Source organism: Manacus vitellinus, unplaced genomic scaffold, assembly GCF_001715985.3.
Source record: "Manacus vitellinus isolate BGI_N305 unplaced genomic scaffold, ASM171598v3 scaffold_49_pilon, whole genome shotgun sequence".
Lineage (NCBI taxonomy): Eukaryota > Metazoa > Chordata > Aves > Passeriformes > Pipridae > Manacus > Manacus vitellinus.
In genome coordinates, this window is record NW_021940603.1 from 148747 (window position 1) to 172498 (window position 23752).

Genomic DNA, 23752 nt, shown 5'->3' on the forward strand with positions numbered 1-23752 from the left:
TCGGGCCCTTTGCAGGGGGTTGGGTGGCTGAAAAATTCAGGTACTCTCCCAGCTTCCTCAGCAGGAAGTGAAGTGATGTGCTCATCACCTCAGAGCTTCAAAGTGTGGCATTTTGGTATCCACCTGCTACAGTGGGGCCATTTAACAGGGGAATTTCCTTAGGAAATCAGGCACTTTGGTTCTTTGTGTCTGCTTAGCCCAGTAGGGTCTGATCCTCCAGAATTGCCTGCCAAAGGACAGAAAATGTGTAAGGCAGTGACAGTGACTGGGGTGTCACTGACTGTCCTCCAGGATCTTTATCATATTGCCCTTCATTCATCCTTTTTCCCAGACTACATTTCTCTGGATTTCTCTCAGTTCAGCCACGTGCATTTTAAGATGATGTGAATAGTAACTCAAAGAGGAAGCAAGGAAGCCCTGATAAATGTGGCAGAACGAGATGGTCCCCAGTGTTCCCTGTCCCTGTGCTCCCCCCCCACACCCCGAGCCGTCCCTGAGCTGTCCCGTTTCCCCCTCAGCCATGTCGGACCGGCAGGAGAGCGCCCTCATCGAGCTCATGGTGTGCACCATCCGCCAGGCCGCCGAGGCACATCCCCCCGTGGGCAGGGGCACGGGCAAGAGGGTGAGTGGGGCCCAGGGACATGGGCAAGAGGGTGAGTGGGGCCCAGGGGCACGGGCAAGAGGGTGAGTGGGGCCCAGGGGCATGGGCAAGAGGGTGAGTGGGGCCCAGGGCCACGGGCAAGAGGGTGAGTGGGGGCCCAGGGACAAGTGGGCTAAGAAAGGGTGAGTGTGGGGCGCCAAGGGACCCTACGGGCTATAGCAGGTAGAGCTGGCCGCCCAGGGGCACCTCAAGTCCTCTAAGAGGGGCCCTTTTAATCTGCAGACAGCACCACGTATTTCTGAAGATGCGTCTGGATTAGACTTTCTAATGCTCTTTAAACTGCTTCGTGGCAACTCTTCTGAAGGAAAATAGTAGAATTTGTATTTCTGGATGTGTTTGGGCTTTTCTTTGTTTCTTTGTTCGATTCTGAGGTTTGTGTTGCCAAGTTGAGCAATATAAATTTCCAGCCTGACAGTCTATTTTAGTGATTTTTTTTTTAGATGTTCTTTTTATCAGGCCCCTGGCTTACACTTGTAATGTACCCACATGTACAGCCCTTAATGTTAAATCTGGATTAGAGTGGAAAGTGGAGAGCTTGGCAGCAAACAAGACTACCTCTGCCTGTCTTCCATGAAGTGAAATGTGCTGCTAATACGGACATTAAATTTGCAGAAAAGCCAACAGTATCTTCACCATGAGAGTGTTTAAGCACTGGAACAGATGCTGGGAGTTGGTGCCCCTTCCATCTTTGGCAGTTTTCAAGGTCTGACTGGACAGCCCCTGAGCATCCCAGTCTGCCCCCTGAGTGGGCTCTGCTTTGAGCTGGAGGGTGGGACTGGGACCAGTCCGAATGCAGCTGTGGGTTTGGGTTTCCATCCCTACCTGCCCCTTCCATTTATCTTCTAGTGACTGAGGATCAGGAGTCCATTACTAAGACTGGACAGGCACTTTTAAACCTTTCAGTATAATTCACAAGGTCAGGGTGATACCAGGCTCTCAGCTGTATTCTCCAGACTTAGCAGCATCCATGTCCAAAGGACACCCGGCTTCCCAAACGTATCCCCCTGATTTTTTGTAGTCCTCATCTTATTTAGGATAAACTAAAATGGAATAAACATGTGTGAACACATGGTATTTCTGTTAGCTCCTGTTCTAAAGAATTGTAACCAGTTCATTAAAGAAAGTCACAGATTTAATAAAGGTGAAATCTGGGGACAGAGTTCTTTATTGTTAAACTAAATGCAGTTACTTAACTTGTTCATTTTTATATGCCAGAAGCAGAGTAGCCTCATGTCCAGTAACAGCATCTCAGGAAAGGCTCCAAGAAACCATCAATTTAAACATGGTTTATGTACCTTAATTTAAAAAGCATGTTCTGAGAAATTTTTAATTTATTAAAACATTTCAGTGTGTGTGTGGGAATCTATGAAAGCACTTAGTCAAATTTACACAAATTTAATCCTGTGTTACCAGAACTGTATTGTAAGCACAGCTTTTTTTGTCTCAAGCTGCAAACCCTTCTAGCAGAAGTGACCTTTAAATTTAACAAAAATTTCATGTTTGTATTTTCTCTTGGGAGCACCAAATAATGCCACTGTTAACTTTCTCAAGAGATCTACAGTTCAGTTCACTTGAGTTCAGCAAATTGCTTAATCTTAGATTTTCGATGTCTGTATTTCTTCAGAGCTAAATAAAACACATCAGTAAAATTAGTTTCACCTTCTGAAGACTGATCTAAAGAGCCCCAAGGTCACCCTGGGGACCCAGGTTAATCCTGGCCCCAGGGCACAGCAGTGTTTGATCCCCAGGGCACAGCTGGGCTCTCAGGGGGTGGCTGGTGCTGCACTGCTGTGCCCAGGGCTGAGGCTGCTCCCTGTCCACCCTGGGCCATGTGCTCTGCAGTGCTTTCTTCTCCTGCTTACAAAGCCATTCCCCCTCCCCTCCATGGTTGGTTTGGATTGCTGCTGACACAATACCCGTCACCCCAGCAGGTGTTTTGTTTCCAGCTGTTCTCCTCACTGTCAGAGAGATGTAGGTATGACATGGAGCTTTTGCTTCTTTCCAGTTAGACATGAGTGGTGGGATGGTAACTGCAGGCATCTCTGGCTTGTCACTGGAGGTTTGTCCTGTCTCCTCATCTCACCAGCTTATTCTGACTTGTAATGGAAGCAGATTTCTAATTAAGCACTCACCTTGTGGTATAGTTTCTCCTCTGACTTCAGCTTGTAACCCTTCCTGTGCAGTCTGGCCCCTTTGCTGTATGGGAATCATTAGCTGACTCGAGCATTTTATTCCCATGATTTGTTTTCAGAAGTGTTCTTTCTTTTCTGAAGCCAGCTCTAAGCTTTCCTGAGGCATGTTTGGGTGATTGTCTTGTTCCCTGTTCCCAGGTGGTTTTACTGTGACAGCATTAGTGCTGTATATCTGTCCCTGACCTTGGTGACGAGTTCTGGGAACTTGGATGTACCTTCTCACTGAGAATTACATTCCAGTTAAGAGATGAGGCCATGAATCTGCTCATGAAAATCACTGTCACAGTGTGCTTTGGGTTTGGTTTTTTAATTATACATCAGTTCACCCTGAGGTCTTACATTAACACTTGGTTTAGTGTGTGAAAGCCAGAGCTTGGAAGCAATAGCAAAACTTCCACCGACTTGGGGTTTATTTGAATCCTCAAAAGATGTCAGTGTGTTGAAACAATATCATGCTGGGTGATATGATATTATCCTTTATGATATTATCTTATGATATTATCCTTTATTATGATATTATCCTTTTCAGTCACGGCTTTTAGGATGCGTGGTCCTCCCATTTAATCACTCTTCAGCCCAAATGTGTTATTTGTTATGAGTTATTTGTTCCTTCCTCTTTTGATTTATTCAAAATACACTTGCATGGATTTTTGTCTGTAATGCAACGTTTAGAAAAATTAAGGAATGCTATAGGCAAAAATCGAACTTACTGTAGTTATTTTTGATCACTTGCAGGTCTTGACAGCAAAAGAAAGAAAAACTCAGATAGATGACAGAAATAAATTGACTGAGCATTTCATTATTGCACTTCCCATGTTGCTATCCAAGGTACAGTTTTCCACAAAGTAACTCTCCCGGGGATTTACAGCTGTCTTGAAGTTTTCTCAGTTGAGTGCAGGAGTTTGATTTCACTTCCCTGTTTTTGTGTTGTTTCCATGTGTTCCAGTACTCTGCTGATGCTGAGAAGGTGGCAAATCTCCTGCAAATCCCTCAGTACTTTGATCTGGAAATCTACAGCACGGGCAGAATGGAAAAGGTACAGCACCCTGGGGGCTCTCAGGTCTGGCATCCCCATTCCAGGCACCCAGAGCTGTGCCTTCCTGGCACAGGAACAATCCATCCCCTGTTGGTGTGTTCTGGGAATGGCTTTTGCTCTGAGTTCCGCTGCTCAGGCAAGGGGAAAGCTGAACTTCTTTTCTGATCTGCAGCATCTGGATGCCTTACTGAAACAGATTAAGTTTGTTGTGGAAAAGCACGTGGAATCAGATGTTCTGGAAGCCTGCAGCAAAACCTACAGCATCCTCTGCAGTGAGGAATACACCATCCAGAACAGGGTGGACATCGCCCACAGCCAACTCATCGACGAGTTTGTGGACAGATTCAACCATTCCGTGGAGGATCTGCTGCAGGAGGTTTGTTCTCTTCACAATCATTTCGTTAATTACTTAGAACATGCCAGAATAAACTGCAGAAAAACGTTCTGACCAAGCCATGAATTTGTCCATCTGAAGATGTAGAGCAGCAGCAGCTATTTCGTAATTATTTGGAGCTGTTTCTCCATGTAGAAAATCCCTTACACTGGCCATTAAGCCTACAAATCATTGATGCTGTAAAAGAAAGACTACAGGACAATCCTGCCTCTGAAAATTTAGTCTAGTATTTAAACAGCCCAGATAAGTGGGTGAAAGATGATGAAAAATGCAAAGGAAATTGCATTTACATTAATGCTTGTGGTGATTCCAGTAGTCCCAAATAGATATGCAGGCAGCAAGATCAAGATTGGATTATGTTTTGAATGGAAGAGAGGATTTAGTAAAATATTTATAATGACATATTAAAAGAGCCCTGGCAAGAATGAAATAAAGATACAGGTCTGAAACCTGGAAGTACCTGGGATTTAGTTGTAAGAATTTATGCTTCAAAAGGCATAAGACAGAATACATTAAATAAGAATAGAAACCTTACTCAGTTTTTCCTCTTTTGCATCAATTTAAATTTGTGTAGCATTACTTAATTTGTTATAATTTTCATGCTCTTTAAACATAACATGAGGACTGCATAGATCTTGTTCTTCCCTTCCAGTCATGCACTGCCCTGTGGTGGGTGCATTTAATTTTTGATGCACATTGAGAGAAGGTTAAGCTGCAGTCTGTGTTTTAGAGTGGCATATTAAAGGAAATACACCTTTTTTTCTCATTTTTATGTAACATGCCACATACAGACACACTGTATCTGTGCCTTGTCACCTGCAGAGCAAACACAACGTTTGTGTTGCTGCAGGCCTGAAAAGGCAGTGCCTGCAGGAGGCAGGGCCTCAAAGCCCAGGGGAACTGGGGCACCACTGTGCTTTCTTTCCCAAAATCCACTGGCTTTGCTGTCCACCTGGCTGCCATTTCAGTACTTCCTCATAAACTTCTGAGCAGAACCTGGGGAGACACTGCAGGATTTGTGCTCCATCTCTGCCTGTCTGTGTGTCAGGGGAACCCTTTCAGCTGATGCCACATTCCATGTCTTGGCACCTGTTTTCACAGCCCTGGGTTTATGGAGTTCCTCACCTCTGGCCAGCCAAACCAAAAACTGCAAGACAGACCTTGGGGAAGCTGTTGCTGACTTGGGTGGCAAAAAGGGCTAAAGCTGGACTGGCAGCACAAAGATCCAGCCCAGAACCAGCCCAGTTCTCCACACCAGACCACCATAAATAGTGGTCTTGTAGAGTCCCCTCCCTTTGTGGTATTCTTTGTTGAGTGATACCAGTTTGAATAATTAGTTTTAATAAGTCTATTTCATAATTTGAAGACATTTTAAATGAAAAAATTTGCATGTGGGTACCCAAGCAAGTATCCCACTGCTTTATGGCTTCCCACTGAGCTGATAATGAGTGAAACATTGACTGGCAATTGCATCTGAAGGCAGGAAGATATCTTAACTTCAGGCTTTTAGATGGAAAAAAAATTAAAATGAAATGGAGAAGAACTGTTTTAAGTGGCTTTCCAGTTTCAGAAAGTTGCTGGGGAAATTTGGGTTTGGAAGTATCTTATTTCCACTTGTCTCGCTAAGGGAATTTGCTGTTCAGTTTGCATAAAGTATGAGGATAATGATATCATGGCACGTTAAAGCTGACCAGCCCTTCTTGTAAAATAAGGTAGAACTCAGATTTTATCTTGGGAATGATTTCCACTGCCACAGGGTACTGGTTTGGATATTAACACAGTGATGATGCTTAATATTGTCAGGTGATCTTGCTTATTTTTTAGTGCTGTGTAGTGGTTACTTAAATGTTATGGGATCTAGATACAAGTCATTGGAACACTTGGAGCCAGTTGTAGTATCAGCATAAACCCTCAGAGGAACTGCTCCTCCCTGCAGTGATGGGCTCTCTCCATGGATTTCCTTTTCTTTACAGGGAGAGGAGGCTGATGATGATGACATTTACAACGTGCTCTCCACTCTGAAGAGGCTGACCTCTTTTCACAAGTAGGTGGTTTTTTCCCCCTCTGTTAATTTTCTCCTTTCAGCAAGTATCAGGAATGTCAGGTGTTGGGAAATGAGAAAATATATGGCCTGAAAGATGAAGTGCAGGATGATTGGTGGTATTTGTCAGTGTAACTGTTTGGATTAATCTGGGTCCTTGCTTGGTTAATGCCATTGCTTTTGCAGATTTGATTTGCAGGTGGCATATCCTCCCTTGCACTAAATGCTTTTGCACTCTGAGTATCTTACTAAAGAAAGTCCTGCTCCCCTGGGTGACAGACAGTGCCCGAGGGACACTGGCACCAAACCTGTGCTTTGAGCCTCAGCTTAGGAGAGCCCTGCTGGAGGTGTTTCTCAGTGCCTTTGAGGTACTTCTCAAAATTATAGAATTAATTAGTAGTAGTAATAATAATAATAATTAATGGTTTATGGTGAGAGCCTGGAAGATGCATTTTCTTCCTGCAGTTGAATTGTTGGCCAAGTTTAACTGTGTGGATTGCACAGAAACTCCTCCCCTGAGCACAAACCAGCTCTGCAGGCTCCTGCTGCTCTCAGAGCCCTCGGCACCCTCACAACCTGGAGAATTCCACTTGAACTGTGAATTTTGGAGCACAAGGACCTGATCTTCCCCTCTGTCAGCTGTAGGAAGACTTTGCTCCTGGGCAGCATAGAAAAAACTCCATGTGCAGGTGGCTCAGAGCCACAAATCATTTCTTCCTTGTCACAAAGTGTGAGAGGACCTTCCTTCACTGTCTCTTCTATACCGCTTACTTTGAGTGATTTCATTTCTCTTTCTGTGCTTAGTCTTCACTTATCCTGAATCCTGCATGGGTTTACTGTATGAAGTGATTCTGAAACCATTTCTACTCTTTGTTTCCATTCAACAGGAATCCCACAAAGATCATTAAATCGTTACTAATTTCCATAGTGCAGCAGGCTGACACATGTGCAAATGAGGCTTTCAGTCTCCCTGGTAACACTGGAGCCACTTCTGCCTTCCTGAGAGGACTGGTGAAAGCTCCAGTTCACATTCAGGAGAGAAGCACAAATCTCAAGGCTTTTCTGAGAGTCTCCCTTATATTTTTTTTCCCTCAGGGTTCCAAACCTGTAGGGAGTTAATTCAGCCCATAAAAACAGTCTTGTTGAATAACACACAAATCAGGGTAGGGGACATCTACTTCCACCTTCACAAAACAGGGAAGAGCAAAGAATCACAGCTGAAAAACAGTTAATGTGTCATTCCCCAGCTGATTTGTGATTTATGATTACAGCTCAGTGAGAATTTCTAATTAATATCTGCTTGCATTTAAAGAAGTGAGGAAATCTTTTCATTACTGTGCTGAATGTTGTGTGAGATGCGATTTCTTTGTGCAAGCAAACAATTACACCATCCAAGACAGAGTTTTTGCTGCTCCCTGAGCTCTGAGATTGGGATGTTCAATGCAAAACTCCCACAGAGCATTAGGCTGCTCCCTGGGACTGTCACTGTCTGTCAGCAACTGGGAGCCAAAAGAAATTAAATCAGTGGAAAGGTGAAATCACAGGCTAACAACTGATACCTTTCAGATCTTCTAGAAGTGCCCTGATAAAGTAGTTGCTGGGGCTTGGAAAGGAAACAAGTCCCTGTCTCCTTCCAGTGAGAGAAACTCCACTGGGCCTTATCTGTGCTTCTGTTTCCTTGGTCACTGCTGCTGCTGCTGCTTCACACTTTAGGAAAAAGAAGACCAGCAAGGTGGAAAATACATGGTAAGGGATTATGAGAAAAGCCTTCCAGACCAAAAGCTCCTGTACTGAGATTTCTCAAGCCTGAGCTAATCCTCTTTCTGAGAGGGTCATGTCAACAAAGGGCTCCCAGCACACTTTTTAATTCATGTCTTTCCATCAAACAAGGATATTGGTATTCCAATACAAATGAAATTCATCATTTAAACATTTCCTTCCACATTTTTAGAATACAATAATAAATTTTCTTGAGATCTTCTGAATAGAACCCCTTGAGTATCCACTTGGGGTTTTTTTGCCAAAATCTTGTAGCATTTTTTTCTGTCCTTAAGTACATGGAGACAATTTTTCTGTACTGACTCCGACCTAATTCAACTGTAAGAGCTCTCCAGATGAAAGCACTATGTGTATAAGTGTGATCAGCCAGGGCACTTCCCAGACAGGTGAATCCATGGTCAGATCAGCACATCCTCTCTTCCTCATTCAGAAACCAGTTGCTTAGTCTTTTTTGCAGTAGTTGGCCAGTGCATCCTTCAGACTGAGTTACTCAGCAGTTTGCTATATCCAGAAAAAGTAGAAATGGTGAGAAATGAAACCTCACCACAGAAATTAGACTATGTCCAGCACAGCTGTTCAAAGCCCAAGGTGCAGCTTCTCTCACTTTGGGCCTCTTTATAAAGGGAGGCAGTTTTGTGGGTGCAGAGATCATCTCTTCAAAAAGAAACTTTTCTAAGCTGCTTCTTGCCATGCTTTGAGAAACACTGTGGAACTGGTGCCTTTCCTTCAGCTGCCAGCTGTCTGGTAGGATGTGCCCCAGCAGACAGGGCTGGCCAGAGGGATGAAAAAACTTAAATGAAATGCTGGACCTTGTTTTCTCAGGTCCATGAAGACCCTCTGACACGGAAGGGACTAAGGGAAAATTCTGTGGTGTGTGAATTTTCGTTCTGGGAGCCTGTGTGTCAGTCTGAAGCTCTGTGGGAATCGTGTGGTGTTGGGGTACCTTTATAACTGTTGTTTGGATTGCCATGAAGCTCAGAAGAGACAAAGGGGTGCCAGAATAGGCCTAAATGTAATCTGGAGGCTCTTCCCAAAGGAAGTTCATATTGAAAACCCTGTGCAACTTGCATGCAGTGAGACTTTTGGAGCTCTGGAAGCTGCAGAGCTCATCCTGGGAGGAGCTGTGGGGGCCTGGCCCCTCTGAGCCCAGAGCTGAGGTGTCCCAGGGCTGGGGCAGTGGGACAGGCCTTGTGCCAGCTGCCTGACAGGGGCTCTGACAGGAAAGGGCAGGGATGAGGCAGCTCTTCCTTCCATATTCTCTGTGGGATAATCTGTGCTGGTATCTGCCTCTGCACACCAAGGAGACCCTCCTGCTTTAATTACAGTGCTGTAATTAAGGAGGGACCACTCTGCCCTGCTGCAGCTCTGTGATTTGCTGAAGCAGCATCTATGTGCTTAATGTCACTGGGGCACTACTCTGACACCTGTAATTTTATCTATGAAACATTTTATTTTAGTGCTTTACAGACCATCTAAGTCTGTGAAGTATTTTTACATTTTTTATGTTTTCATTTCCATTATTTTTTAAAAGTTTTGCTGTTGTTCTATTCATGGATTTGAATTGGAAGTCTAGATGCACCTTGGCTTAGTGACACACCCCTGGAGTGCAAATTGCACTTGCTCTCAGCACGAGGGCATTCACTGTTGTGTTTGCTGTGAAACTTTTATCTGAGACATTTCCCAGGGCTGACACGCTCCAGAGTGGGAAGCATTTCATGCCTGGGGCTTCAACAGGATCTGAGCATTCCCAGCCCCAAGGTCACCCTCTGTCCCTTTCAGAACCAGAGAGTTATTCTTTCTGGCAGAGCAGGGCAGTTAATTATTCAAACCCAGCCAGGCAGCTCCAGAGCAGGGCAGACACCAAGGGTGGGCAGAGGGAGCATATCCTGGAGATGGAGGTGCTGGGTGGAAGGGAGCCAGAGCCAAGAGGCTTCTTAATTTAACTTAGACTTGCCAGGTCAGTCTCAGTATCCCTTCTTCCAGGTGAGTATTTTAATCAACAAGTGTCTGATTTTTCTGAGATGGTTTGCTCTTTTATAAACATATTATAAATCTCAGTTTAATTCCACTGCAGAAAAATGTGTTAAACCTAAAATTTCTTGTGAGAGTATTTTTGTCTTTTAGGCAACCTGATGTTTTGCAATTTCTTCTGTATTTCTCATTTCTGTATTAAAAAGCTGCTTCATGAGCTGTTGAGGTCTGTGAGGCTGTAGAGTGTTTGTTCCTAATATCATTTGTGTTCCTCTCACTGGTGGATCAGGTTGGTGCCACTGAAGTGTGAAACAATGAATGGGGGTGGCAGCACCTTTTCTGTCTCATGTACATCTTGTAAATCGTGTTCATTTCACATGGTTCAGGATATTTAAGACCTAGTGATAATGAAGGTTATTTCTTTCCAAAGGAGACAGTAGAAAAATATATGTTTATTTTGCTTGAAGATATTGCCACAGTTTGGCCATAGTTTCTGCTGCAATGTCAGAGAAGAGTTTCCTGGAGTTCTGTCAGTGCTTAGAACCAGAGAGGGAAGATGATTTAGAGGCAACACTGAGGAGGAGCTTGTCACTGCACTTAGATGTGTGGAATGTAGAGAGTTTATCTCCTCCCTACAGAAATTCCATGAAGTAAAACGCTTTTCTGGATTATCAGAAAGCTGAATTTCTACTTTTAGCCTGGTGTGAGCTGCCTGCTCAGCAGGCTGGGTTGTGTGAGCTGTGCAAAGCCCAGAGCTCTCTGGGCTGCTCCTCCTGGCTGGGAGGATCTCAGCTCATGTGGGTGTCTCCTCTCGTTGCAGTGCTCATGATCTCACCAAGTGGGACCTGTTCAGTAACTGCTACAGATTGCTGAGAACTGGAATTGAACACGGAGCGATGCCAGAACAGGTACAGCAACACCTGCCCTGCACAGTTGGCTTTCAGTTCAAGGCTTTAAAGGGTTTGGCTGTACAGAAATTCAGAAGATTAATGCCCTGCACTTTGGTTATTTAGGGAAACCAGGGAGTTTTGGATGAACTTTATTTTGTAGGCAGGCACTGACTACAGGAGGTGAAAATTCTTGGATCGTTGAGCTACTTCCCTCACCTTTCTCATCTGTAAAGTAGGGAACAATTAATGTTCCTGGCTGGGAAAAGCAATGCATGTGTACAATCATGTACATGATTTTACAATCATGTAAAATCATGATGTTTACACTGTAAACCTTGGCTGCAATTGGAATTACCACACATGATTGTTGTGCATTGAAGGTAAGATGGAAGCTTATGAACACCAGGAAAGAACATCATCCTAGTGAGGTTCTTCTAGTGAACAGATCTGGGACTTTGTTTCTTCTTAGTTCAGTTTTAGTTTCACATGAATAAGCACAGAAACCATCTCACGTTCTCCCAGGATTCCAGTTTAAGCTGCAGGATTCCTACTCCAACATTTAAGCACATTTTAAGTTCTAATTTGTTTTCTATTAGAAGACAGTTGTTAACTCTACCTCAGCTTCATTTAGAAAAAAAAAAATCCCAATTCTCACAAAATTCTGTGTAAGTATTTTGCAAAAGGACCCTTTTGCAAAGGAGGCATTACCACGTGGCATGTGGGAGTCATGGCTCTGAGCTTAGGAAGAAAGTCCTGAAATCTGAACTCTCCTTAGTGTTTCTTCCTGAGACCACTCTAAGGAGTTTGAAAATTTTAGCACCTAATGGAGAGTTGAAATGTTAACAAGATACCATGGATGCTTTAATGGGCACCATGATTATGAGCCTGGTCTTCTCCATGAGACAAGTTGTATTTTCTCCCTTTTTTTGGCAATTGGGCCATGTGTTCATTTGACAGTGGGACAGATTTGTGGGCTGGTTTAGCAGTGAAACCAGATTTAAACAACTGCTTTTGAACTGAGATACATATTTGTTGGGTTGTACCTCTGTCCTGCTGCAGCATCACCTCTTGCTGTGCCCCAGTGCAGTTTCCTGTTGTTTCCCAGCATTTCCACAGTGGTTTGTTCACCTGTAGTAGGCTGGTTTCTTAGTACTTACCTGAGACCTGCTCCCCTCTCTTGGCCCCAAAATGCATTATAAATTTTCTCTCCACTTCACTGCTGTGATATTCCCAACCCACGGGTTCTGTGTGTTCCTCCTGTTACAGATTGTTGTCCAGGCACTGCAGTGTTCCCACTACTCTATTCTCTGGCAGCTGGTGAAAATCACCGAAGGCTCCCCTTCCAAAGTAAGTAGAGATTTTGGTCATGCACATTTTACTGATGAAACACATAATTTTATGTCATCTCTAACATGTGTACAATGTTGGTGTCTGGTTTGTTCATATTTCAGGATCTATTTAACATCACATGCACGTGTCTAAGCTGTGCAAACAGCCTTTATCGGGATTTTATGGCAGCTGATTGTTACATTTTTATTGCTCAAGATAATTAATGCATTTATTGTGAGTCCAGCAGTTTGCATAACTGATAAGTGATGTTGGCAGTGCTGATGAATAGTTCTAAGAAATGCTGGTGATAGCTTAATATTTATGTGTAGTTACCTTACTTACCTTTTAATTGCATCTTTTATGTTGCAGTAGAAATGTAAGGTACTGGCAGGAACAATTGCTAATAAAAAGAAGTGCACACAAGTGTAATGCAGGCAGGACAATGTGACATGTAACTTGTTTGTTAGACTGAGCTTTTCCAGGACCTTTCCTTAGCTCTTGTCTCACTCAGAGGCAAACATCCTGTCTTTTTAGAGCTTTTTCAGAAGTAATACATCAAATTAAAATGGTATGAAAACTGAAGTAATAATTATACTTCCCCATCAGCATCAAAAAAAAAAAAGATGCTCTACTAAAATGCTACTAAAATGAGCATTTTATGCACATAAAAATGATAAAAATGCACTGTAAATTCTTAGAGTTGTTTTGAATGCTGACCTGTATCGATGTTTAAAAATAGCTACTAGAAAAAAAGAATAGTTTCTTTATTCTGGCTTTCATTCCCATTTCCCCCTGCAGCCTCTTTCTTGAGCAGCCTTGGGGTGGCTGGAGCAGTTTGTTCTGGGTGGTTTTCTGTCGAACTTCCATTGTAGTTTGTTTGATCTGCACTGTATCTGTCATTTCATCCATTAGGAGATCATTTGGCCCATGGCTGGTGTGTAAGCCATGATTTAGACTTGGAAATGGGCAGGCATTAAAGGGGATCACTTGAGAAGTGTGGGTAGACAAAGAAATAACACCAGCAGCTCAGAAGAAAAAACAGTGTCTTTCATGAGCATTTTTTAGGTATTCAGGCTTTTACAGGACCATTTCTGACCCAGTATTTTACTATGTAGGTCCATCCAGGTTTTTAGTGTTACTTTGCTGTATCTGTAATGATCTGAGGGCAGGCTGGGGTTGGGGGGGTATCTTTATGAGAGCTGTATAAAGTAGAGAGTATAGCTGTAAAAAGTAGAGAGGCATTGGGACATGCAAGCCTTTCAGGTTTGAGCTGAAAGCAGAAGATTACAAAAAAAACACAAGCTAAGAGCAATTGCTTGTTTTCTGTTTAGATACAAATCAGGTAAACTCTGAAAGAGAAGGAGAAGGTCGTTGGTACCTCTAGGGGGGTGAGAGCAGGGGAAGGTGAGGTGGTGAGAGTTACTGAGGGGAAAGTGGGAGCTGAGAAGTGGGGAAGGAAGGAAGATAAAAGATGGAAAGGCTAATGGGGAGAAAAGGATTTATAATGTCATAAAAGTAAGTCCTTGTTTTTCTGTATCCCACAGATTTATGAATTTTTGTTCCCAGTCTCATGTTTAGAAGATGATTTCTTAGATTTCTCTTAGGCATCCAGGCTGAGAGATCAGAGATGGGGGGATTGATTTGTAAGAACTGTTCATGTGCTGCCAGCTGGGTCATTGTGTGAGTTCCTGCTGGCAGGAGGAGCTGCTGTGTTTCACATGGTCAGGTCCCACTTAGGCATCCAGTGCACAGGATAAAGTATATTAACATTTTGGGATTGCCAGCACAGCAGTCAGGGGTGGGAAGAGGTGCTTGGTTTGGTCATTTCAGGCATATATTGGCAAGGTTTACATTCCTGAATCAGGGATGCTCTGCATCCAGCAGGTGTCATTTTAGTGCAGGGAGTTGGCAGGAGGGATGGGGGGTGCTGGGAACATTTCTTTCCAAGTGAAACTTGGGCATAAGCCCAAACCCAGGCACATGAATTGCTTCCTGAGAGACACTTTCCAGTCCAGCTGTTGGGCAGGGTTTGGATTTGGGCTGCCTGCTGGAGTTCAGGTGTGTTGGACTGGAGGCTTTGTAAGCGTGGCAGGGGAAATCTCCATGTTTGTGGTTTAGATCAGATCAGGGTCAGGTCAGTTCATTGATTTATTAACAGCACACAATGAAGGTGCAGTGAGTGCAGCACATCTGCAGGATAAGCACCAGGCAGACAGCAGGGAACCAGGACACTGGGCACTGATAGTGCTGCTGAGCAACCACAAATGTCCAACTGCCCTCAGCTGCTCCAGGTCACTCCAGTCCCCTCCCCAGGACACACAGAGCTCCAGGAGTTACCAGGGGGATGCTCTGCAGATTCCCCCAGCTGGGTGATGCTGTTTGGGTTACAGCTTTGATCAGAGAGCTGAAGAGAGCAATACCACCATAAAAATGTATCAAAGACATTCAGTAGAAGGGTGATAATTATCACTCCAAATTCTCTGCCCAATAACAAAGATTCCACCAGTTAAATGCAGCAGAGAGTTGGGGCAGAGTTACTCTAAGACTCTTTCTCAAGGTAGCCTGTGGAGAAGAGGGTGCACTGAGGAGTCACCTTGGTGTCTAAAATCTGAAAGGAACAATTGATCACTAAAGGCAGGTTGCAGCAGGGAAGGGTGAAATGTTTAAACCTTGAAATACCCACAGTGTAATGCTTGAATCTTTGGTGGTCCACGTTCAGAGGAGGTTGAGGCCATGGCTGTGGGGGCTGTCAGGGTGCTCTTGGAGGGGAAATAGTTCATCCCATGGTGTTTGTGGGAGCAGTCTGTTGGAGCCTGGAGAAAAACTGTTCTTCAGGTGAAAAGGGGTTTGAGGAGGGAAGGAAGCTGGTTATTTCTCAGCAGGAGCTCTCTTGTCTGTAGATCTTGGGAGCAAGTACCTCTGGAGGTAGGAGACTTGTGGATTAACTCATACTAAATTTCTTCATGTATTCAATAAATCAGGTGCCCAGGACCACTGTCCTGTGCACTGGGCATGTGTGTAATGAAAAGGAAGTATTTGCAGAAGAACAGAGTCCAAAAACTTAGAGCAGTAACAAAAAAAGCATGAACAGAAACATGGAGAAGAGGCAAGAGGGAGGTCAGAGAGCTGTGAGTGAGCAGCAGGCAGGCTGGCCAAAGGCATTGCTGTTGTAGTGTGGTGAGGAGAGGGGGGTTAAAGGGCAGCGTGGTGACCTGGTGGCTTTTCATATTTATATGGGCACAGTGAAAGGTGGCACAAAAAGCTGGAGGGAAGAAAAGAATCCCAAGGTGCAGAAAGTTGGACTATATTCCAGAGTCACATTGGAAGCTGGTGGCTTTTGGACCAAGCTGGAGAAGGGTGTTAACAGTGCAAATCAAGACTTTAGAGGAAAAGCAGTGGGGAACATGGAGAAAAGCTCTGGGTTTGGTAGATGAATGTAGCAGACACACAGCATTTCTAGATGTCCTCAGTGGAAAAAACATTAAATTTAAAGCTAGGAAGTAGCTGCAGAGTTGGAGACACCAGTCTTGGGAGCAGTTGTTTGGTTTTGGGTGGTGGCAAAGACACCAGTCCTTGCTGTCTGGCTCGTTCTGTTCCTGCCATGGACTAGTTAAATGTGCAGAGCTGTGACCCCCTGGTTTTCCCCAACACCAAGAGGATGGGGAGATTGTTTCATACCAGTTCTCTGCTGGAGGCAGCAGGTCAGAGATTCACACCTGGAGAGCTTTGGCTGGGCCTGGGAGTGGTCAGACATTGAAAACCTAATTCATTTTCTTTCCTCCCATTTTCTGTTTTGGAAAAAATTCTCGCTCTGAGGTAGTCTGGAGATTTCTCCAAGCTCAGAAGGTCCCAGATGGCTCCCTTGTAGTGCTCTGCTGGGCTTTCTCCTGCTGTCTGTAACTTTTTAGCAGGAAACTGTGTCATGTGGTGCTGTCAGGAGAGAGGGTAATAAGTAACATGTACCTATGTGTTACTCACTTTGACTGAAAGAAAAATGGGAGACATTCTCATTCTGTTTTTAACCTTTATATAGGATTTTTCATAGGTTTTAGTTTCTCCATGGAATTCATGAACATCAGGTAATTGTGATAGAGAGTAGGAAGCATTAAAGTGATTGTAATCCCAGTGTTAAAGGTGTAAATCAGAGTGAACTGATAAGCCTGGCACCAGTCCCAGGTAAAACCCTGGACTGGCAGATAGCAAACAGAGCTGGTACAAGGCTGCAGGGCCAGGAGGGAAGGCTGGAACACATCAGGCTGTTGTGGGAAGATTGCATTGTTGATGGAGAAGTTTCTGTAAGACACTGGTACCTCACTGCATTTCAGGGAATATTTGGATTCAGTGTCATTCATATTCAGTAGCTCTAAGCTGATTAATACAATAGGAAAATTTGTAAGTGAGAAATCCTTCCTCAGTGGGATGGCTTCCACTGCATTCCAGGAGAGGTCCAGTGTGCTGAAAGCTGGTCATTTGTGTCAGTCCTCTGGGAAGGTGAAGGCGTTTAGGGTGGGGAGGATAGAGATCAGCTGGTAAACAAAACACAATTTTAAAAAAGAAGAGGCATTCTAATCCTGCCAAATGGAAGGCTGTATCCAGGAACAAAGAGGCTGAGCAGGGGGCAGCTGTGGCTTAGAACAGAGCAGAGCTGTGGGCCAGATCCTGTCGGGGAGGGCACTGCAGTGGCACCAGGGATCCGGGGCTGGATTGGCAGGGACAAGCTGACAGGGAACAGCAGGGTGGGAGAAATCCCAGCCCCTCAGTGTCAGAACAGCACACTCACACTGGTGGAAATGGGAAGAGCTTCAGAGCCCTGGGGCCACTTGGGGTGCTTGGGCACCCTGGCAGAGCTGCTTCTGCTGAGAACCAGGAGGGGAAACACAGGGACCAAAAGGCTTTTCACAAACACAGAACGACAAGATCTCATGGCAGGAAGCACAAGGAAAGCTAAAACCAGGAATGAGAGTCAGGGACTGAACAGGCAGCAGGACTGGAACATTCAGCAAGGCAAACACTGCACGTGCAGGGTGTGGGTTCCTGGAGTTTGGGTTGGATTTGCTGTGTAGGACGTGCTCCTTCCCCCTGGAAGCTGATGAAGCATCGTGGGGGAAGGGCTGCAGGAGCTCTGGGTGTTCATTTGATGCCATTTGGGGTTCTTGTTTCCTGCTGGGTGTTGGGTTCATCACTGCTGTGAGATGAGCCCCTCTCCCAGTGTGTGCCTGTTCCTTGGTTCCTCTGGAGTCACTCCTGGCTCTCACAGGAGGGGCTTTTCTGCTGGTCCTGATTTCTGTTGCTCTTGTCACAATGTTCCCATATCTTACATTCTGGTTTGATTTGTTTTCCCCAGTTCATTTTGTTATCCATAAAAATAAGAGACTCCTCAGATTTCTGTGCTTTGCCCTCCCATCTCCCATGTCTGTGGGATAATATTTGTGTGGAGCACATTCATTGGTGTTTTATTTTTTTGTCCATGTTGATTTATCTGAACACGGAATTCTTTATAAACCACCAGGTGGGCTGACCTTGATGTATTCAACCTTTTGTTCTGAAACATTTATAATTTACATTCGATGTAAAAGAGAGACAATTTAACTCAGGAATTTATTGTTTTATTTTTATTATTTACTACAGGGAAACTTTGGGTCAATCCTCAGAAAATTAATGGCTTTTTTCTACTCCGTGCTCCTTGAATAGCATATTTTTTCACAGCCTTTTTGTTGTATGTATGAAATTGTCACCATTTTTTTATTTTGCTTCCTCCTAGCAGTGTTGTTTTTTTTTTTAATTATTATGCACTTTTCCTTTCTAATGTTGATTTTAGGACGACTTGTTGGTGTTGAGGAAAACTGTGAAATCCTTCCTGGCTGTGTGCCAGCAGTGTCTGTCAAATGTCAACACCCCAGTCAAGGAACAGGTAAGGGAAATGTCTGGCACATGCTTTTGGAAAACTGTGAAGGAATTCCTGGGTGCTCAGGCTCGTGTCCAGCTCCCACAGCTTCAGGCATCTGCCTCAGTCACCTGAGATCCCCTGGAGACAATTCCTGTATTAATAGATGGCAGTGGGCACTTTTGGAGGGTGGTCAAGACCTCCAATGGGCTGAATCTTTCTGGATTTTTTCCCATTAAATCAAAGGGCTTGTTGAAATAATTCAGTCTGTCTCTGAAGAACACCATAGCTGTTGTTTGTGAATATTCACTGATTTGTGTCAGGTCTGTTGACATTTCATCTGTCTACAAATGGCATTTCTATCAGACCTCCCCAGATTTTGCAAAGACTTGCTGGCCTGTGGTATTTAAAAGATAATATTTCTTAAAAGACATTTTTGTTTCTTCAAAAGCAGGCTCTGCTTGGCATTTACACTCTGTTCTGCAGGCTGATAAATATAAATATTAAATGCTCAGAGATGTCAGCAGTTTATGTATGTTTAAACACTCGTGTCATTGGCTTCCAGCAGATTTACCTTTAGTAATTGGGTTTTAATATTCAGAGTAGTTACTCTTGGCATATTGTATTAATCTTCTATAATGTGAAAATATCACATAGTTCCATGCAAATGCCACCCAGCACAGCTTAAGGCAGCACTGAATCCTTCCTGCCTCAGCCAAGGGCAGCTGGTCCTTCCCCTGGCTGCAGGGGCTTTGTTCCTGGTCTCTGTTAGCACCCACATTAATACATGTTCATGTACATTAACATGGCTTTGTTCTCTCTTTATGGGTTATTTCATTGGTAATTCAAACTTTCCAGAGAAGCTTCTTTGCAGTTCCCCATTCTGGGGAAGTTTCCAGGTTCAGCCACACAAATCCAGGCCCAGCCAGGCCTGGAGAGAGCAAGTGTCCCTGTCAGGGCTGGACTGGAGACTCCACAGGTCCCTCCCAGATAACTCTTCTGTGATTTTTGTTCATTTTCTTCCTTAAAAAGTACATTTCTGGGAGTGCAGGACTACTTCTTGATCCTTTTGTTTGACTGGATTTTTTTTGGAGAATTCTGTGTAAATTATAGTGTCTCCTTCCCGTATTTGATCCTTAATCTGGACATTCTTTCCAGAGAAAGTCAATGTCCATATCAAAGGAGGGAAAAATATAATAAGTATTTAGAGAAACTGGGCTGAAACTTTTGAAACGTTCCTGGACTGGGTGAAATAAATACCCTGTGAGCAAGTGCACTGCTGCCTTTATGTGGGGCCCAAACCAGCCCTGCCAGAGCTCACCTGCTCTTCTTCAGAGGTCTGCAGGAGGATGAGCTTAAATTCTGCTGAGTATTGAGGGAGTCAGAGCAGTGAGATCATCCCTGAAATGAACCACAACCCTTCGGATCAAGTGGAGAAAAATCCCAGACACCTGCATCTGTTTGCAGGGTGCCAGCAGAACACAGTTTGCAGGTTTTAGAACATACTCCAAGGAATAAGTGAGCCCCTGTGAAGGTCAGCACTTGCAAAGGTTTCATTTGGGAAATGCGTCGAGTTTTCAGAACCTGAGCTTAAAAACAGAGGAATTAAGAAGGTTAAAAAGTCCTCTGTAAGAGGTGATTGGGTGTTGAATGTGAGTTAGATGTTCCCAGCTGGCTGTGACACCCCCACAGGAGCCATTCAGGGGCTGAACAGTGTAACTGTGGTGCAGGGATGTGCCCAGAGGAGCCCTGGGGAGAAGGGAGGGTACTGAGAGCTGCCTTCTGTCCTCAGGTAACAAGGGTGTGACAGCAATGAGCAGAAATCATGGCCAGTTCTGCCCTGCTTGGCTTTTGTCTGGCTTTGAAAGCTGTGCATAGATACTTCCTTTTTTTTTTTGCAGGAATTGTTGATGAAATTCTCCAAGAATTACTGTGCTATGGCTACTTCTCTGTATTTTTGGGATCTGACAAGTGGCTCAGCTTGAATTTTCCCTCATAATGTTGTTCATATTTTTGCTTTGTTGGTCAAAAGAGGTGTTTTTTCTTTGCTACCAATTTGGCTGCAGCCCTTAGATGACAGGTAGATTTAGAGTTCTTTTCATAGAGAAGAAATGGAAGTTTAATCTGAATCCTCCAGGATGTGGAAGAGGTAAGAAACAGAGCTCCTTACACAGGAACCAAAGGCAATCCCCAGGCATTTGCATTTTAGAGAAAATCCTTGTGGATACTTTTCACAGCACACAAACTACAACGAGTACAGTTTAAGAAGCCATTTAGTGATAGCAAGGGATATCTGGAAATGAAACCAGTGGGGTTTTATTTTGTATTTCTGTGACCTGCTCCTCACTGCACTCGTTCCCTTTGCCTTCCAGGCTTTCATGCTGCTCTGTGACCTGCTGATGATCTTCAGTCACCAGCTGATGACAGGGGGTCGGGAAGGGCTGCAGCCCTTGGTGTTCAACCCAGACTCAGGCCTGCAGTCAGAACTGCTCAGTTTTGTCATGGACCATGTCTTCATTGACCAAGATGATGAAAACCAGAGCATGGGTATTCGAAGCTTTCATATTCTCTACTTAGTTTTTTTTATAACAGACACAGAAGAAAGGAGAAAATGGAGTTTTCTGATCAGTTTGCTCCAATGTGTTCAGAAGCATCCCTTCTTTATTTTTGGGAGGTCTGAATGTGAGATATGTGACAGGGCTTCAAGGGAAAGGAGTACAATGGAACAGCACACAGAAGAGAAATCCTTCAGAGTTACCAGAGTGACAGGATCCTGAGGGCAAACCTTGGCAGCAAAGCTCTAAACAATGAAGGCCTGAAGAAACCCATGCCACTAAATAAACAGCCCTTGTGCTCCTCCCTCAGAACAGTCAAATCAAGCTGAGGACATCACTGGTGTGGTTGGAGACTGGGAAGGTGCCTGGGACAGTCTGGACACCTGGCACTGGTTGCTCTGAGCCAGGAACCAGCACGATTAGAGAGGGCAGGTTGAGGGGCCCCATCTCTGCTCCTCACAGGGATGGCTCAGGGTTTTGCCTCTCAGTCAGGCAGAGGCAGATTTGTCATTTAGGCCTGGTTTTAAATAACCTGGTGCTGCTGGGGTCTGCTATAATGCCTATTTGTTATATATATAGGTTATAATAACCTAAATGCAACTACAGAGGTGTCCAGTGTCTGAATCCTAAGTAGTTTTGGACAAGAGATGGATTCCCAGTCAAACTATGGGAAGAGCTGGTGAGTGAGTGCTGTAGTGCTCTTTTGGGCACATCTGAATTTCTGCTGTACTCAATTACTTGTATGTCAGCAGCACACACAGGGACAGCCATGTATGGAATTAAGGTCTCAGAGAATGCATTCTTGCTCCAAAGGGGGTTATGTAAGTTGTGGAATATACTTTTATTATACGATATAATACTTAACATTTTATGTGTGTAGTTTAATTTTCATTCACTGAGTGAAGTCTTGCATGGGGACTGAATACTTCTGGCACTGCCATTCAATGTTAATGCTTCTTCCAACTGGGTTTTACTTCCTGTTGTTTAGAGCCATTGATTTCACATCTGAAAATCCAAGGCAGGCAGTAGAAGCATTGCTTCTAATTTTCCTTTTGTTAAATACTTATAGCTTAGTAAGGTAATGAAGCAGCTCCAAAAGGCCTGTGTTTGAGAAGTTAAGCAAAAGCATTCAGCAAGAAAATAAGTGACTCAGTCCCATATGGGTCATGTCCAGGACTACTCAGGACTATGGATAGTCCTTGGTCAGTGGTGTGTCATGTTCCTGAACTTCCCTGGGAGTTCTGAAGTAGACAGGACTCAAGAAGGATCACTTTTAGTTTTAGCTTCCCCAACAATCCTTCTCGTTCATGGTCAAGAAGTGATGTTTTTCTGAAAGCTCCTTTTCCATAACGTTGCTTTGAAACATAAGTTACTTACAAACATTTTGTTGTTGATGGTGCTTTCAGAGGGAGATGAAGAAGATGAAGCCAACAAAATAGAAGCTTTACATAAGAGAAGAAACCTTCTGGCTGCCTTCAGCAAGCTGATCATCTACGACATCGTGGACATGCACGCGGCCGCCGATATCTTCAAACACTATATGAAGGTACAGCTCTGGGCATCCTCCCCTTAGTGCCAGGGCTCCTCTTTCCATCCCTCCCAGGGCAGTAGGTAAAGGTCAGACACTTCCAAAAGCTTTTTCAGCCTTATTTGATTGTTTTGTAAGAATTTTTCCTTTCTTACACCTGCAGCAAAGCACTTCCTCTGCTGTGTAGCAGCTGTGCTTTAGTTAGCTCAGCACCAAAAGCTGGTCCTGGGAGGTGCTGAGTGTTTCCAGAGAGGCTCCTGCTCCTCAAATTCATCCCTAGAATCCACAACAAGTTCTCTGTTCAATGTCATGTTTCCCTGGCAGTCTCCCAGCTTGGTGCTTGCCATAAGGAGACAGGTTTTTTTGTGAGAGAAAGTTGTTTTAAACAGGACAGCAGTAAAAAAACCAGCTCTGTATAGTACTGCTGCAAGTGGGGATGTCTTAGAATACAAACTGGAAGGGTCTCTACCGAAGAAGGCAGGAACAACATTTCAGAGGGAATGAAAATAAGTGTCTGCAAATGCAGAAATATTAATGAGGCTGAAAGAATACTTTGGGAAAAAATCTGTTCTCAGCCTGGAAGTTTTAATGACAATACAGGCTTTTCTCCCCACATGGTCAGATCCAGAGGCTGTGCTTTCCAGCAACCACACAAAGAAAATGAGCACTTCAAGCTGACTAATTCCTCCCTTTTGTGGCCTCAGTGAGTCCCTCCCTTGGCCACCCTGCTCCTCCCTGCCCATGAGCTGCACACGGGCTGGCTCTGCTGGGCTGGGGCAGTGGCTTGTTCTTCCTTGGAACTGGCAGCCATGGGCCTTCATCAGGGACTTAGTTTGGGGCAGGAAATACTCTTTTGTTTGTTTTTCAACATATTTGTTACCAAAGATAATAACAAACACAGAAGTTCCCTACTTTAGCACTGGGTGCAGGTTAAATTTTCATATCTGGATTTTTTTTTGCAACTGCTGCCTTTTCAAAGCAAGAATTACAAATAATCTTTCTCTTGGGAAAACTGTAAGAAATTGTATTATAAGAGGTCCAATGTAAAGAGGTTTCTTTCACATTTTTCCTAGTACTACAATGACTATGGAGATATCATTAAGGAAACCCTGAGCAAAACAAGGCAAATTGATAAAATCCAGTGTGCAAAGACACTCATCCTCAGTTTGCAACAGGTAAGAGTGTTGATTTTTGTTAGAAATGCTCACTGCAGACAATCCTGGGCAGGCTTTCCTCTGGTGCCCTTTACAGCAGAGCACAAAGGCTGCACTTCTGGGAGGAGATTCTCTTATTCCCAGGTCAGGCTGTCCCTGTCCTCTGTGTCAGTAATCCCTGTCTCCATAAACCCACTCTGGCAGAGCTTTGATCACATAGAAATGGCAGGAAGGGAGAGAAGAGCCTTGAAGGCAGTTTGGTCCCTTTGGTTCATGGAATTTGCTTACTGCTCCCAAGTGAATGAGAATTAGGATGACTATTGCTGAGTTAATGCATC

The 23752-nt window shown here is 44.1% G+C and overlaps 1 protein-coding gene across 2 annotated transcripts in view; it reads left to right on the forward strand.

Moving 5' to 3' along the window:
* Nucleotides 1-23752, forward strand: part of STAG1 (stromal antigen 1) — a 155873-nt gene that overhangs the window by 122988 nt on the left and 9133 nt on the right. For both annotated transcript variants that reach the window (XM_029962663.1, XM_029962662.1), the window contains exons 16-26: nucleotides 519-622; nucleotides 3589-3681; nucleotides 3800-3889; nucleotides 4062-4265; nucleotides 6257-6327; nucleotides 10895-10982; nucleotides 12231-12311; nucleotides 18112-18204; nucleotides 20550-20724; nucleotides 22139-22278; nucleotides 23334-23435. In XM_029962663.1, the coding sequence (XP_029818523.1) occupies nucleotides 519-622; nucleotides 3589-3681; nucleotides 3800-3889; nucleotides 4062-4265; nucleotides 6257-6327; nucleotides 10895-10982; nucleotides 12231-12311; nucleotides 18112-18204; nucleotides 20550-20724; nucleotides 22139-22278; nucleotides 23334-23435 (1241 nt within the window). The remainder of the gene's footprint in view (nucleotides 1-518; nucleotides 623-3588; nucleotides 3682-3799; nucleotides 3890-4061; nucleotides 4266-6256; nucleotides 6328-10894; nucleotides 10983-12230; nucleotides 12312-18111; nucleotides 18205-20549; nucleotides 20725-22138; nucleotides 22279-23333; nucleotides 23436-23752) is intronic.